Here is a 14,078-nt window from a genome sequence, read left to right on the forward strand (position 1 = left end):
GCTGTCAGGAGGGGACAGGTGCAGTCACTCCCGCACCGCACCGTGGGGCACGTACGGGGGGTGTGTGCGCATGGGACACGCCCTAGCAGAGGGGCACGGGGTGGGCCGGGTGAGGGGCGCGAGGCCGGGAGGCTCCGCTGGGAGGAGTGACATCAGGGTGAGCGCTGAGGAGGGGGTCGGCTTCCGGGTGTGGGGTCTGGGGGAGCAGAGTTGGGGGCTGCCTCCTCCTCACCGGCCAGGGACGCTGCCCCTCAGCCGGCCCCTTGTTGTCCCCCGACCCGTGGCTGCAGCCTGGACCGAGGCTGCCACGCTGTGCTCTCTTTCAGGTTGCGGCCGATGGTGTCCGCCCAGCCGGCCAAGAGGGCAGCTGTGGGGGAGGTACGTTTTGTGGCCACGGCCCGGGACAGGGGCCTGGGGACGGTGTCTGTGAGCCACTGAGCAGTCAGCGCATGGCAGGGAGGGAGCGTGGGCTCTCCTGGCCCACGCACCGCGGTCCTGAGGCCCACGGGTGGCAGGGGAGTGGGCCTGAGCTCCAGCCCCATGCTGTGGGGCTGGGCCACATCCTCTGGGCAAGGCCCGTGGCCTTGAAACGGAAGCCTCGTGGGTGCTCGTGAGTGTGGACGGGCTGGACGGAGGGGCTGCCTGGGAGCCCCGAAGGCTGGGAAGCGTCCCGGACACGGGAGGGGCCCGTGGGCCTTGGGAGCCAGGCTGGCGCTGTGATGCCGTCCCCCGGGGCAGGCGGCCTCCCAGAGCCTGTGCCCCGGTTGCAGACCTTGCTCCCGAGCTCGCCCAGCCTGGGAGCCGAGCCCGTCAGGCCCACAGCGGTGGTGGAGAGTGGGCCTGTGTCCTACCCCCCCGAGGAGGACCCCGACGAGGAGGACCCCGACGAGGAGGACGGGGAGCCGTGCGTCAGCGCCCTGCAGATGATGGGCAGCAGCGGTGAGGGGACCCTGCAGCTGGTTGGGGGTGACACGCCCTGGGTGGGGGCGGGGCTTACTTCCTAGAAAAAGGCACGAATCCTCTGCTCCTGACTAGCCCTAAACTCAGAGCTCTGGGCTTTGAATGAAACCTTCTCTCACTCCGGGCGAGGTTGGGACCAAGATGCAGATCCGTGCGTCCGTGTGGGGAGCCCGAGCGCTGTGAAGGCCGTGGGCTCCAGGCTGCAGGGGGGCTGCCTGTCCAGCGGGAGCCAGGCCCCAGGGCCTTGGGGAGGTGAAGACAGCACGTGAAGAGCGGGCCTGAGCCCCCCCAGGTGGGCCCTGCCCCAGGGTGTCCGCAGCGCTCCTCTGTGCCCCGCAGATTACGGCTGTGACGGCGAGGAAGACGATGGCTACTGAGCCGCAGCCCCGCAGCCCCCACCACGGCAGCTCCGCACCTCCGTGGCACTTGCTGCCGGGACCCCGTCTGGAGCACCGTGAGGGGCATTTGCCCGGCAAGGGGACTGGGCCGGTGTCTGCGCGTCTGGTCCGATGTGGGTCTTACGGCCCAGGAACCTTGGCAGGCGGCACCGTCCTGCCCCACGGGAGGACACTGAGGCATGAGGAGGCCCACTGTGGGGAGTGAGTGCCGGACTCACTGCCCCTGCGGAGCTGGGCGCCTCGGCCCCCCCTCCCCGGGCTGAGCAGGGCCGCACCCAGCCCTCCCGCCGCGAGTCTCCAGCCGGACCGGCCTCTCCGGCACCGGGCATGGCCCAGACGCCGGCGACCTGAGCCAGCAGTGCTCTCCGCAGACGAGGGACCGTCTGTGCCCAGAGGCCGTGGGGGTGCCCTGTGCAGCCTGTGCGGCTGGCCTGACCCTGCTCCGAGCCGGAGTCAGGAGAGCGGGGTCTTGTTTGAGCGGGGCCTGGCTCAGGGTCTGTAGACGGATGGCCGACCGAGCGTCCTGGCCACACCACTGCCCTCCCGTCCAGCTAGGGGCCCAGCCCCGCCACTGGAGGGCCCAGGGACCACTCTGAGGGCCTCGGTGTGGGCATCGCTGTTCTGGACATGGCCAGGGAAGCAGGGCAGGAACTCTTGGCCCTCGAGGCCACAGCCTCGGCCCCACTGACGGCAGCCAAGCCAGGCCATATCGCCTGCCCAGGGCTCAGCGCTCTGTGTCCAGGCTGGAGTGTGGGCGAGTCTGCAGCAGGGAACCTTGAGGTCCTGGGCTGCACCCGTCCTGGGCACTTGAGAGTCAGGGCGGGCTGTGTGGTCGGTGGGACAGGAAGACCTACCTGAACAGACACCTGCTGAAGCTGTGGCCTGTGCTTCCCCGCCGGGCTCCGTGGCCGGCCCCGGAAGAGGGAGGCCACAGCAGGGCACCTGGCCCGTGGGGGTGGGAGAGGCACGTAGCAGGCCCCTGGCCCCGTTGTCAGAAGCACGGTGGGGACGTGGCTCGGGCTTCATCCTCAGCCTCCTCGTGTCCACCCCCGTAAGAAGTGCCTGAGCCTGTGGCGTGGGCTGTCCCAGCCGAGGCCCCTCATGGGAGGGAGGACTGGGCCGCAGCGGCTCTTCAGGGAGCCCCAGGCACTGGCCGTCTGGCTCTGGGGTGTTCACTGTGCCGTTCGGGGACAGGACCCCCATGTGGAGGGGTAGCTGTGGCTTTGGAGGTGACCAGGTCGCCTTCTGGGACCCGGGGCCGCCGGTGCAGCATGGTGTACGTGGCAGGCTTCGAGACCGGGCTCAGTGAGGGGGAGGCGCCTCCGCTGGGAACCGGGGCCAGAGCGGGTGTCCGGGCAGAGGCTAGTGGGAAAGCTGCACCTGCAAAGCAGGGGAGGGAGGGGGTCCCACGGGGCGTCGGCAGGGGAAGGGGTTTGAGAGAAGAGGCAGGCGCTCAGGGTGGCCGATGGGGCCAAGGCCCGGAAGCGAGGGGACTTCATGGGGAGGAGGCCCGGGGAGGCTGGATGGGCAGGTGGGTCTCTTGGCACGTGAGGTCTGGGGGCGGATGGCAGCGAGCGGGAGTCTGGCTGAAGCAGGAAGGGTCAAGGCTCCTACATGGCTTGGAGAGGGGTCAGGGAAGAAGGGCTAGTGAGAAGGACTGTCCCCCGAGAGGGTGTGGTGTGGAGGGGCATGTGGGTGGGAGGGCATGTGGGGTATTCATGGTTTGGTGGTCAAGGTGCTGGTCAGGGGGAGGCCCAGGCTAGCAGCCGGTAGGGTCCCTCTGGGCCGCGGCCCGTACCCTTGTGCCGGCCACCACGGCCACATGTGTGGGCTTGAGGGGGACACGCAGGCCTGTCTGCGCCTTCCCACATCTGCGGTTACGGGCTGCCGCAGTTGGGACAGGACTTCAGGCCCCCACTTCACCTGCTGACCTGTGTTCTTGCGGGGTGGGCGGCAGGAATGGGCACCCTAGAGGCTTGGAGAGCCTGGGCGCCCGGGCCAGGGAGAGGGCCAGGGCCTTTGGGAGCCCTCGGTCCAGGGTCCAAGGGTCAGCGTCCCTGAGATGCTCCGAGGGCCAGGGGCCTGACTCAGGCCGGGTCCAGCCCCAAGGAGGAGCATCGGGCAGCGGCCGGAGCACACGTCCCCCCCACTGCACGCCATTGCCCGCGGGTGAGGCTGCTTCCAGCCTGGGCTCCGCGGCCCTCCCTGCGGGCTTGGACGGCACCACGGGAGGCCAGAGGGCACAGGCGCTGGCGTGGAGGGGGCCTCCCTGGGCCGCATCTTGACAGCCAGCCCCCTCCTGGGTGCCGAGGCCTGGCCAGCGACCACAGGCTCGTCCTGAGAGGGGCACACGGCAGAGCCAGGGGAGGTGGTGAGGGGGTTCTCAGAGCCCTGGACACCTGTCTGTGTTGACCGTCTGAGGAACCCATGTCTGCCCGCTGGCATGCCCGTGCCCATCCCCAAGCCTGCGGAGCTGGAACCCGAGGCCAGCACACAAGCGAGGCTGGGGTCCTTGTGTGGGGGTCCCAGGCAGCAAGCAGGCACATCCAGCCCCGTGGGCCAGCGGGTCCCCTCCCCGTGTCATGTAGGGAGGGCTCGCGTGCTGGTGGAACGGGACGGAGGAACCAGCGCCAGCCTGGGCGGAGGGCAGCGCGCCAGGACACACCTGTCCCCGCGCAGCCGTGCATGTCCCCACATGTGCTGCCCTCGTGCATGCGTGTGCCGCTCCCTGCGTCACACGCGTGTGTCACACACACCGTCTGCAGCTACCGGACCCCTCCTTTCTGGGTGCCAGGCCCCGGCAGGCAGGTGGGCTGCAGTGGGGCTGTGGCCAGATGAGGCCTGCTCCCCAGAGAGGAGGGCCACCCAAGACCCAGGGCTCGCGTCTGCGTGCAGCACCCGCTGGTCGCCCATCCCGCCCCAAGCCGTGGGGCCTATACCCTCCTATCCCCCGAGCCCTGGGGTTGGAACCACAGTTACCCTCTGACAGGGCTGCAGCGGGCAGCTGGGCCATGGCTCCTCCGAGGATGGGGCCAGGTCTGTGACGGCACCCAGCCCACCAGCACACTGGCTGGTGCCTCCTTGGCCCTTCCGGGGTGTCCCGGGCAGGCAGCGGGGCCCGGAGGGCGGGGAGAGCTGGGCAGGAGGGAGGCTGGGAGGAGTGCTCTCTGCGTCCACTTCTCCAGAGCTGTCCCTGGTGACTGACATCTGTGCAGTGGCTCCAAAAGGCCTCCCTCCCACACCTGCCCGGCCTGCTGGCCACTGTCACCAGTAACCATGGGCACGCCAGCCTGCTCATTCTCCAGCCTCGTGTGTACTGGGCCCACACAACCCGCCCCCCGCCAGGTGCCCTCCTCCGGCCCCACGGTGGCTTCCGGCTGGGTCACAGCCCCGAGCAGGAGGCGGGACTGGCGGCCGTCCGTGGGTACCAGCGCCGCCCAAGGGCAGTGGGCTCTGGGGAGGAGGGGCGGGGGTTGGGCATCCCCCAGGGACTGAGGTCCCCGGGGCAGTGTCTGCTCTGTCCGGGGCTGCCTCCAATGCACAGCTCAGGGAACCCAGCGGGAGCCCCATGGGGTCTGCTGGGGTGAGCACCTCCCCTTGGCCGTCCCGGAACTGCGCAGCAACACCTCTGTCTGCTGCCTTCTCCTACCAGGGTCACAGTGTCCCCCTCCGTCCACCTCTGGGAGGCTGCAGCCCTGACAGACTGCGTGGTGGGGAGGCGCTGGCAGGTCCAAGGCCGGCAGTGCGGGGTGGCCGTTGCGGGTATGGGTGCCCAGTCCTTTGTTGATGCAGATGGGGCCTGGGAAGAGTGTCGGGCGCCTGGGCCCCCCAAGGCTGCGGACAGCCCAGCCGGACTCTTAGGGACTTCCACTGCAGAGCACACATGCAACCGCTAGGGGACAGGGGCCCGGCCATCTGTCCTGGGCCTTTGCTCAGCTTCCCTGCCCCCTGGCGGCCACTTGCGCACTGTTGGGCGCCACCCTTGGGAACGCTGTGTTCCCCGAGTAATAAAGACTAGAAGCCTCAAAGTGCGTGTGCGGTCCTTGTCCACAACGTGTCAAGGCCACCAGCATGTCCTTGGAGGGCCTGCCTGGCTGGGCTCCTACCACACACAGGCATCCAGGGCTCACCATCTCATACACTGGCCCTGTCCCCTTCCTGGGTCTGAGGAACCCCTTGCCCAGCAAGGCAGCAAAGACTGGCCTGGAGAAAAGGTGACCCAAGCCCCTAGCACTGGGGGTTCAGCAGGAGCCTAGGAATCTGCTGGGCCTCTTGGACCCTCCTCACAGCCCCAGGCCTGCTGCCTCCCGGACCCTGACCGCCCCTGCATGTGCAGCCGTGCCCAGGGCACCGTGGGCACTCAGCCTGCAGCCCCCTGGACACTGCACCTCAGCTGCCTATGGCCCTAGACAGCCCCGGATTGTGGCCCCCTTCTCTCTACCCCCATCCTGTAGCAGGGGTGCCCCAGGACCAGCCAGGCTGTGGGGGTTGGGACACTGTGCTTGTCCTCTGTCCTGCAGGAGGACTGCTGGCCCTTCCTGTGGCCCCCACCCCAGCTCCAGCACCAAGAGCCTGCCATCGCCCAGGCCCCATGCGGTCTTCAACAGGACACACACACACACCCCACCCCCACCTGCAGCCTGGCCCCAGGAGGACGCCAGAGGGGCTGGTCGGCTCCTGGGGGAGGGACTCTTGAGTTGGGGCTTCCAAGCTTTGCGTGTGGCCGGCCGGTCAGTGACTCTCTGCCTACGTGTTGAGAGGGTTGGCTTCTCCCTGGGGAAGCTTGGGCCCCAGCCAGGCTGGCAAGGGGTAGGGGCCAAGGGACAGGCTCCAGAGTTGCAGGCCCTTCAAAGGGTCGTGGGCGGTGGCAGCAGCGTGGGGCTCTATGGCTTTCCTGCCAGCAGAGGAACAGGGCTCAGGAAGCCATTGTCCCCATACAATGGACCCGGCTGGGACCTGTGAGGGCAGGGGCTCCAGACTGGTGGAACCTGACCTTGACCCTGATCTACCACCGATAGTCCTCAGCACTCTCTCATGGCCATTGCGGCCAGCCCTGGCCAGGAAAGTGGACAGCTGCTCCCATCCGAGGACTAGTGCACCGGGAAGGGGTGAGGGGTGGTCTGACACTCGTGGAGCAAACCGGCGGTGGGGGGGGGTGCCGTGGAGGAGGCACCCACCAGCCCTGGTCAGCTCGTGGGTGGGCAGGGAGGGACACATCCCCTTCCACCACAGGGAACAAACTGCTGAGGCCATGGGGACTCAGCCGCTGCCTGGGAGGCCGAAGCTGGACGGAGAGCCGGCCTGCTCTGCCGGGCCGTGCGGGGGCTGCCCTGTCCTGGCCGGGGTGGGGGGGGGGCTTTGCACCAGCCTGAGTCATTGGCCAGCCCCTGCCCCCAGCTTCAGAGGTCACGGTGAGTAAGGACGTTGTCTGCCAGGTACCAACCCGGTGGGGCCTGGGAAAACAGCTGCCTGGCCCATCGCAGGGGGCTAAGCATGGTGGCCCCGGCACTGCCTTCAGCAGGGACCCAGGGCTGAGCAGGCCACTGGCGTACTGTGGCTTGGCCAGGAGGCCGTGGGGCATGAGGCTGGTGTCCCAGTGGGGCCTGATGGCAGGTGGTCGCAGGTCCTGGCAGACGGCGCTGCGCCCAGAGCTGGGCCGGGATCAGCACCTGTGCACATGGGCACCACACTCAGGTGCACACAGAGAGGTGCGTGTCGTGTCGGTGAGGGGAAAATGTCTCTGAGCCCCCCTGCCCCCCACAGCCTGCATTGATCTCCCTGAGCCCTCGCCCCCTCTGGGCTCCCTTCCCCACAGAAGCTTCTCACCAGGAGTGTTTGCTCCAGCCACACACAGCTCTGGAGAACCCAGACCTCCTACCCGTCGGTTCACAGCGGAGTTCGTTCAGCCAGTGTTGGCCAAAGCCTCGAAGCCAAGCTTTTATTGGCGTTGGCCGTGGGGACCTGGCAGGGATGCACCTGCGTCTGTGCTGTCGGGAAATCCAGCAGATGGTGGGGGTTGCTGCTGAGAACAGGTGTACGACCAGCTGGACCGCTGGACGGATGGGGAGCTCGGGCGGGGTCTGAGCAGGTGGGCTCTTTGGGGGGGGGTGCAGCAGGTTTGGGGATCCAGAGAGTGCGCAGAGCTGCTGGCAGGGGAGTCTAAGAAAAGGGGTCAACACCTGGAGCTAGCTCTTCTGCCCGTGGGTGGGTGGGTGGCATACAAGGTCTCCGTGCAACCCAGGCCTGGCCCTGGGCAGGGCTGATCTTCAACAGATCCCAGCCTGGGGATGGAGGGTTGTGGGGAGGGGGCACGGTGGTCACACGGCCACGACACAGGGCTGGAAGGAACAGGCAGGCACACAAGGCTCTCAGCCCTGCAGAGCTCCCCACCAAGCCTGCCCTGCTCTGTGGGCTCCACATGTTCTGCGTGGGTCCGGGCCGCTGGGTCCCAGCCAGCAGGCGGCACTGCAGGACAGTCGGGAAGCCCTGTCTTGCAGGTCTTGTGTGCGCGCGCTTGTCTGTGTGGGTCGGGGCCCTGAGGAGCCCTGATCCTGGGAGGAGGAGCCCACCCTGATGGCTGGCCCCTTTGCCGTTTACCTCTGCAGCAGGTGGTCCCCTGATGCGGGCAGTGCGGTCAGACCGAGACGACCGCCCAGACCCTCTCCACTCTCCCCTCAACTTCACTTCCTGTGTCCCCTGCAGTGTCCCCAGGCAACCTGGGTGAGGGGGGTTCTTCAGGGGACAGCAGGCTCTGGGTCCCCACTGAGGGTCCAGTGTTTGTGGATGAGGTGAGATGGGTGTAGGGGTTACCCAGGAATGCTTCCTGGAGGAGGAGAGGTCCACACTGGGACCCAAAGGAAGAAAAGCTGGTCAAGCCACAGTTGGCCACAGAAGAGGCAGGAAGGCTACCAGCCTGGGGTCATTGGTGACAGAGAACCAGGGAGTGGGGGGGATTTGGTAAAAGCTTCTGAGGGTGGGAGGGGTCAGGGTCCCAGAGGATGGGGTGTCAGGTTTCGTGCAGAATGGGTGGGAGGAGACTGGAGCCAGCAGGTGGGAGCAAGGACGTGACCCAAGAGGTGGGCGGGAGAGGATATACTGACCTCGGTGGGCCCGACCCTGGCCGCTCACCCTACTGGCTTTGGGCAACTTGGGTTTTTGGGGAGGGCAGACAACCCTGGGGGTTGGGGTTGGGGAGGGGGGACCAACAAGCATTTCCCAAGGGCAGAGCCGGACCCTAAAACATAGGGAAGATGGTGGGTGGAGAGTGGGGCTCCTGGGAACAGCCAGGTGCAGGCTTGGGTGAGAGCAGGGGGGCCTAGGCAGGGGAGGGGTGTGTGTATGGGCGGGTGGGGTGTCCCCAGGCCAGGCTCCCGGTGAGTCACTGCTGACCCGTCGTCCCGGCGCCGTGGGGGCCCAGGCTGGGCTGGCCGCAGGAAGCTGATAAAGGGCCAGAGTCAAAAGCCTCCCGGCCTCCCACTTCCTGCAGCCCCAGGCAGGGCGCGGTGCTGGGGGAGCCGGGGCACCGGCAAGCATCTCCCCATGCAGCCCCAAGTGTCCACGGCGTGGCCTGCATGGCCCACAAAACCACAGAAATTGTGACCCATGATGCCCAGCTGTGCCTGCGCAGGATGTAGTCGGGGTCGCTGTGGGTGCAGCAAGGAGGGAGAGCTACAGGTCTGGGGTGTCAGAGCAGGGGCAGCGTGAAAGGGAGGCCGGCTCTGGGGGTGCGGAAGGGCACAGCCAGCAGGCCACCGCGGGTGCATGTTTACCTGACCGTCAGCCTGCATCCACCTGAGGTCAGGTGTGTGACCGCCAGCCCAGGCTGCGAGGGCTCCGTGTTAACCCTGCGAGGGAGTGGGGTGCTGGGGGAGGTAGGAGGGCCAGCAGGGCGGCTGGCAGGGCTGGTAGGGCGCGCCAGAGCACCACTCCCGGTGACCGCAGCTGCAACGGAGCCCAGCACTTCTGCCAGGCGCCGGGGCGACAGCCCTGTCGAAGGGGCATCACCGGGAGCGCGAGGACCTCCCCGGACACCACCTCAGCGGGTGCTCCACCGCCAGGGCCTCAGGCCGGCGCCCCACCCCCACCGTCACGCCACCAGCCCAACCTCGGGGGCCTTGGCAGAGTCACCAGGCGCGCGCCCTCCCTGCCAGGGGTGACCCCCGAGGCCACCTTCTCCAAAGCCCACCATCCCGCCACCATCGCGGAAACGCGTCCCCCGCAAGCCAGGCGACGGCGCGCAGAGAGGCGCCCACGTGCCCGAGCACCAGGGCTTCGGCTGCGTCCGGTTCGCGCGGAAACAGCCAAGGTCACGCGCCCCGCACCGCGGCTTCCCCCGCGCGCCCGCCGACAGGCAGGTCCGCGGCCCCGGGGGCGGGGCCACCGCGGGGCGGGGCCGCTCTGCCGCGAGCTCGCGGATTGGCCTCCGCGCGGCCGGCAGGGGCGGGGCCGGCCTCCCATTGGCCCGCAGCCGGAGGGGCGGGGCTGCCGCCAGCCGCGCGCGGCCGCCGCGGGCCCCGGAGCCGAGCGAGCTCGCGGACGCCGGGGCAGCGCGGAGGTTCGGGCCGGGCCGGGCCGGGCGTGCGTTCCCGCGCCGGGCGCCGCGGAGCAGGGCCTTATCAGCGCGGGCAGCTGGCGGCCCGTGCGTGCGCGAGCGCCCCGGCCCAATTCAATGGCCATTGTCCGCCGGCGCCTTTGTTCGGGAGGCGGCCACTTCCTGCGGGCCGGGCTGGGCGGGCAGGAAACGCTCCGAGCCGAGGCCCAGACGCCGAGGCCGCCCCAGCCCGGGGTCAGCGGCGACGGCCACCTGCGCGGGGGCGCCCTGGGCTTGGGGCCGGGGCCCGGCGGGGCTCAGCCCGGCGCTCGGCGCGGAGTCGTAGGGGCCGGTCCGCGGGGAGGGCGCGCGGGGCCGGGGAGGCGGGGTGCGGGCCGGCCCGCGAGGTCAGGCCCTGGAGGGCGGGGGAGGGGCAGAGGAAGCCGGAGGGATATCCTCAGAAGCAGGGGTGCCCCTCCCAGGTCGCCGGCGGGGGGACAGGCCCCCGCAGGTTAGCGGGAGCATCGGGCAGGACGCAAAAGTCGGGGATGGAAATCCAGCTCCTCGCTGGTCTCTAGGGGAGAAGGGGTCGGTCCCCTGGAGACTTCGGGCTGACAGTCAGGACTGGGGCCTGGGGCGGGGACGGGGGTGGGAAGTTGTGAGGGAAAACAAGGCCCCAGGTGCACCCCAGGCAGGGCCGGCCTCCTCGTGCCTTCCCCGGGGCGCCACTGCACAGTCCGCCTCACCAGGGACAGGCTGTCTTAGGGTCCCCCACCAGGCCTCCCTGCCCTGCCTCCCTCTGCTGCCCACTCCCCAGGGCCTCTGGGGCAGCCGGTCGGCCAGACCTTGATCACATGCTGACCCACAGCTCGGAGTGTGGTCTTCAGAGTGGGTGGCAGATGGGAGCTGGCCCAGAACCAGAGCTCACGGTTCCTGTCCAAGCCAGAATCAAGCTGGTCAAGACACGGATGGTCACAGCCTCTCCACTGTCCCACCCACCTGGCAGGGACCTTCCTCGGCCAGCCCCAGCCCCATCCTGCCCCTCTCCCCAGTGCCCTGGAATCCGTTGCACTTCCTTCCTCTGAAGCCCCCATGTGGCCTGCCTGGAAAGCAGTCCCCACACACCCCATCAGAAAACTGCCCCAGGCACTCCAAGGGGAGACTTAATGAGGCAACAGAGGGCTTGGAAGGCTACAGGAGCAGCTCCAGGACAGTGGGGCACCCCGGAAAGAGCTGTTGCCCTGGGGCCGAGGAGCCAGGGAAGGGCTGCTGCGCAGCCCCCAGGGGCTCGAAGTGCCCCTCTGTGACTGTTCCCCTCCGAATGCATGGCTGTGACATGGGGGTGTGCAGACCTAGCAAGATGTCACACAGCACCCAGCACAGCGCTGGGACACAATAGGCACTTTACAGAGGGCGTTTACCAAGGGACTAGTCCCCCACCAGGGAGAGAGGGGAGCCGTACCACCCTGTTGCCTTGGCCTTAGCAGCTGGAGGTCCCAAGGTCTGGGAGATGCTTGAACTTGAACCCATCTGAAAGGCCAGTGCCAAGTAGTTCTAGGGAGACTGTGAGTGACAAAGGAGATTGGGCCAGAGGGTCAGGTAGAGCCCCAGACCCTACACAGGGTGCCTGCCCCCAGAGCCCAGAGGGGCAGTGGGAGGGCCTGCCTCTGCACCCCCGCCGTGCGCTCCACACAGGCTGGAGCAGCCAACGCCATGCGGTCCTAGGCCATCTCCTGGTCTGTGCAGCAGGATTTCCAACAGGAGCCTGGCCCGTGGGGCCACATGGGCCAGGCCCACACAGGTGTCAGGGATGCCCAAGGAGAAGGGTTGTATGTCACCCAAAACAAGGTGGTCAGTCCTACTCTCTGTACCGTGGGGACCCCGAAGGGGAAGGGCAGGGCACGGAAGAAAGGTGTGCCTGGGCAGGACCCCAGCAGTGCAGGGGAGCAGCGGTCTGGCCACCAGGGGTTTTGGTGTGGGCATGGCAAAAGCCTCAGCAGGCAAGAGGGTGGTTTTCCAGGGCCGTGCCCAGAAAGGAGACATGTGCGTGCACAGAGAGGGGTGGTGGGCTGGGGTAGTGGCAGGGCTCCTTGAGGTCACATGGGGCCTTTGGCCCTGGGGATTACAGAAAGGGTAAAACAGAGTCGGGGCCCCTGGGTGGTGTAGCTGGTTGGGCGTCTGACTCTGGATTCTGGCTCAGGTGATGATCTCGGGTCACAGGGTACAGCCCTGTGCCCGGCCAGGCCCTCCGCAGGGGTCTGCTGAGACCTCTTTCCCCCTCTGCGTCTGCCCCTCCCCACCCCCTGTGCACTTTCTCTCTAAAAATAAATACATCCTTTAAAAGTAGTGTGTGGGGGCCCCTGGGTAGCTCAGTGGGTTAAAGCCTCTGCCTTCGGCTTAGGTCATGATCTCAGGGTCCTGGGATCAAGCCCCGCATCGGCTCTCTGCTCAGCGGGGAGCCTGCTTCCTCCTCTCTCTCTGCCTGCCTCTCTGCCTACTTGTGATCTCTGTCTGTCAAATACATAAATAAAATCTTAAAAAAAAATAATAAAAAATAAAAGTAGCGTGTGGTCAGGAGATGGCCTGCCAGGCTGAGCGCCCTTCAGAGCACATCAGCGCCAGAAGGTCGCAGGGAAGGACTCTCGGAAGAGCTTGCGGCCTCTGTCAAGGGTAGAGGAGGAGAGAGGTCAGCATCCTTACCGTGTGTCAGTTCAGCATGATCCTGGCCCAGCGCCTGCCCGGCCGTCGGGTCCTCACCCCTCCTCCCACGGGGGTTCGAGGGTCACATCTCCTGCCCCAAGGTCCTGCCCTCACACCTCTTCTCCGTAAGGGAAAGACCCCAGGGGGAGCCCTCAGGATCCTCCTGCTACCGCCAGGGACTGTCCCCACCCGGCAGGCCGGTCCGACCTCCCCAAGGGTCCGGGTCTGACTGCCCGGGCTACTCTGGACGGCGCACTGCCCAGGCCCCCAGGCGTCGTCAGCTTCAGCCCTTACATGGCGGGCCTTGCTGGCCGTCACTGCCCACCCTCCTCGTACCCAGGGCTGTCCCCCGGCCACCTTACCCCCTCACCCAGAATGCAGAAGGAGGCCCAGGCAGCCCCATCCCCATGGCTCCCTCGACCCTACCCTGCTCGCCAGCACTCGGGCCCCCCCTACAGCCTGCAGGCATCCGACCCTCACGTCTCCGGAGCAGGGACCCGCTGTCCCCCGATAGCTCTCCTCATGCCCCCGTGTCCTCTGGCCGGGTCTCTCTCCTCCGGGAAGCCCCCCACGGCATCCCCCAGCCCCGTGGCTGCCTAACTCACTCCAGCCCCTCTCCACGGCCAAGCTGCTGGGGGTGGGCTGAGGCCCGCAGGACGGGTGGCTGGGGGGCCCTGCCTGCCTTGGGGGCCTGGGGCGTGCGGGGCTCCGGCAGCACCCAGCCCAGCGGACTTGGCCGGAGGCTCCTCTCTGTGGGAGGTCTCCGTGTGAGTCACCCCTCGGGCACAAATGCAGGAAGTCGCCATTCTGTTAGACTCTATTTTCTCCGTGGAGGGAAAGTCTGTCCCACGAAGGGCATTGTTCCCCCGGTTGCGTCTTCTGGGTGGGCTTGGGCCGCCCTGCGGCTCATGCGTTTTGGGGGCTCCAGGCCCAACTGCTCCCCTTTGAGACCTGGGGTCGCCTGGAGGCTGGGAACGTGGGTGGGGTGTAGCTGTCAGCTCTGGGGAGATGCGGGCGTACCCATGAGGCAGCGTGTGACCCAGGAGCCCGGGTCTGTAGTGTTGGGGCTCAAGTGAGGTCGGGGCTGGGGTTCCACACACACCCCGCTTGTAGGCCTTGGGGTCCTGCCTGGGCTCACGCCAAGCCTGCCTCCCTCGCCCCAAGAGGGCCACCCCCGAAGCCTGCCTGCCCCCCCACAGCCTTTGAGACCTGGCTGGGGCCTGCTGTCCCACTGTCCCCAGGCCAGCGCAGCTCTGGCCCACATGAGCCCCACGGTCCTGGGGGGACCCTGCCATGACTGGGGTAGAGGGTCGGGCCAGGCCCCTGGGGGAAGTGGTGTGGCAGGCCTTCCCGTGGTTTCAACCCCGCCACTCTGCCCCACTGCTGCCCTCGGGCTGACATCAAGCCCCACAAGGGGCACCTGGGGTGTGGGGGGTACAGGAGTGGGTGTGGGGCTCATCTCCGGGCCAGGCGGGGGCTCGTGCTGAGAA

At 67.8% G+C, this 14,078-nt stretch overlaps 1 protein-coding gene across 3 annotated transcripts in view; it reads left to right on the forward strand.

Moving 5' to 3' along the window:
* The window catches only part of BRF1 (BRF1 RNA polymerase III transcription initiation factor subunit), a 46,712-nt gene extending 41,326 nt beyond the window's left edge, over positions 1-5,386 (forward strand). For all 3 annotated transcript variants that reach the window (XM_044231705.1, XM_044231707.1, XM_044231706.1), the window contains 3 exons: positions 327-378; positions 771-939; positions 1,300-5,386. In XM_044231705.1, the coding sequence (XP_044087640.1) occupies positions 327-378; positions 771-939; positions 1,300-1,337 (259 nt within the window). In that variant the 3' untranslated portion in view covers positions 1,338-5,386. The remainder of the gene's footprint in view (positions 1-326; positions 379-770; positions 940-1,299) is intronic.
* The last annotated feature ends 8,692 nt before the right edge of the window (positions 5,387-14,078 follow it).

This window comes from Neovison vison, chromosome 13 (assembly GCF_020171115.1).
Source record: "Neovison vison isolate M4711 chromosome 13, ASM_NN_V1, whole genome shotgun sequence".
Lineage (NCBI taxonomy): Eukaryota > Metazoa > Chordata > Mammalia > Carnivora > Mustelidae > Neogale > Neogale vison.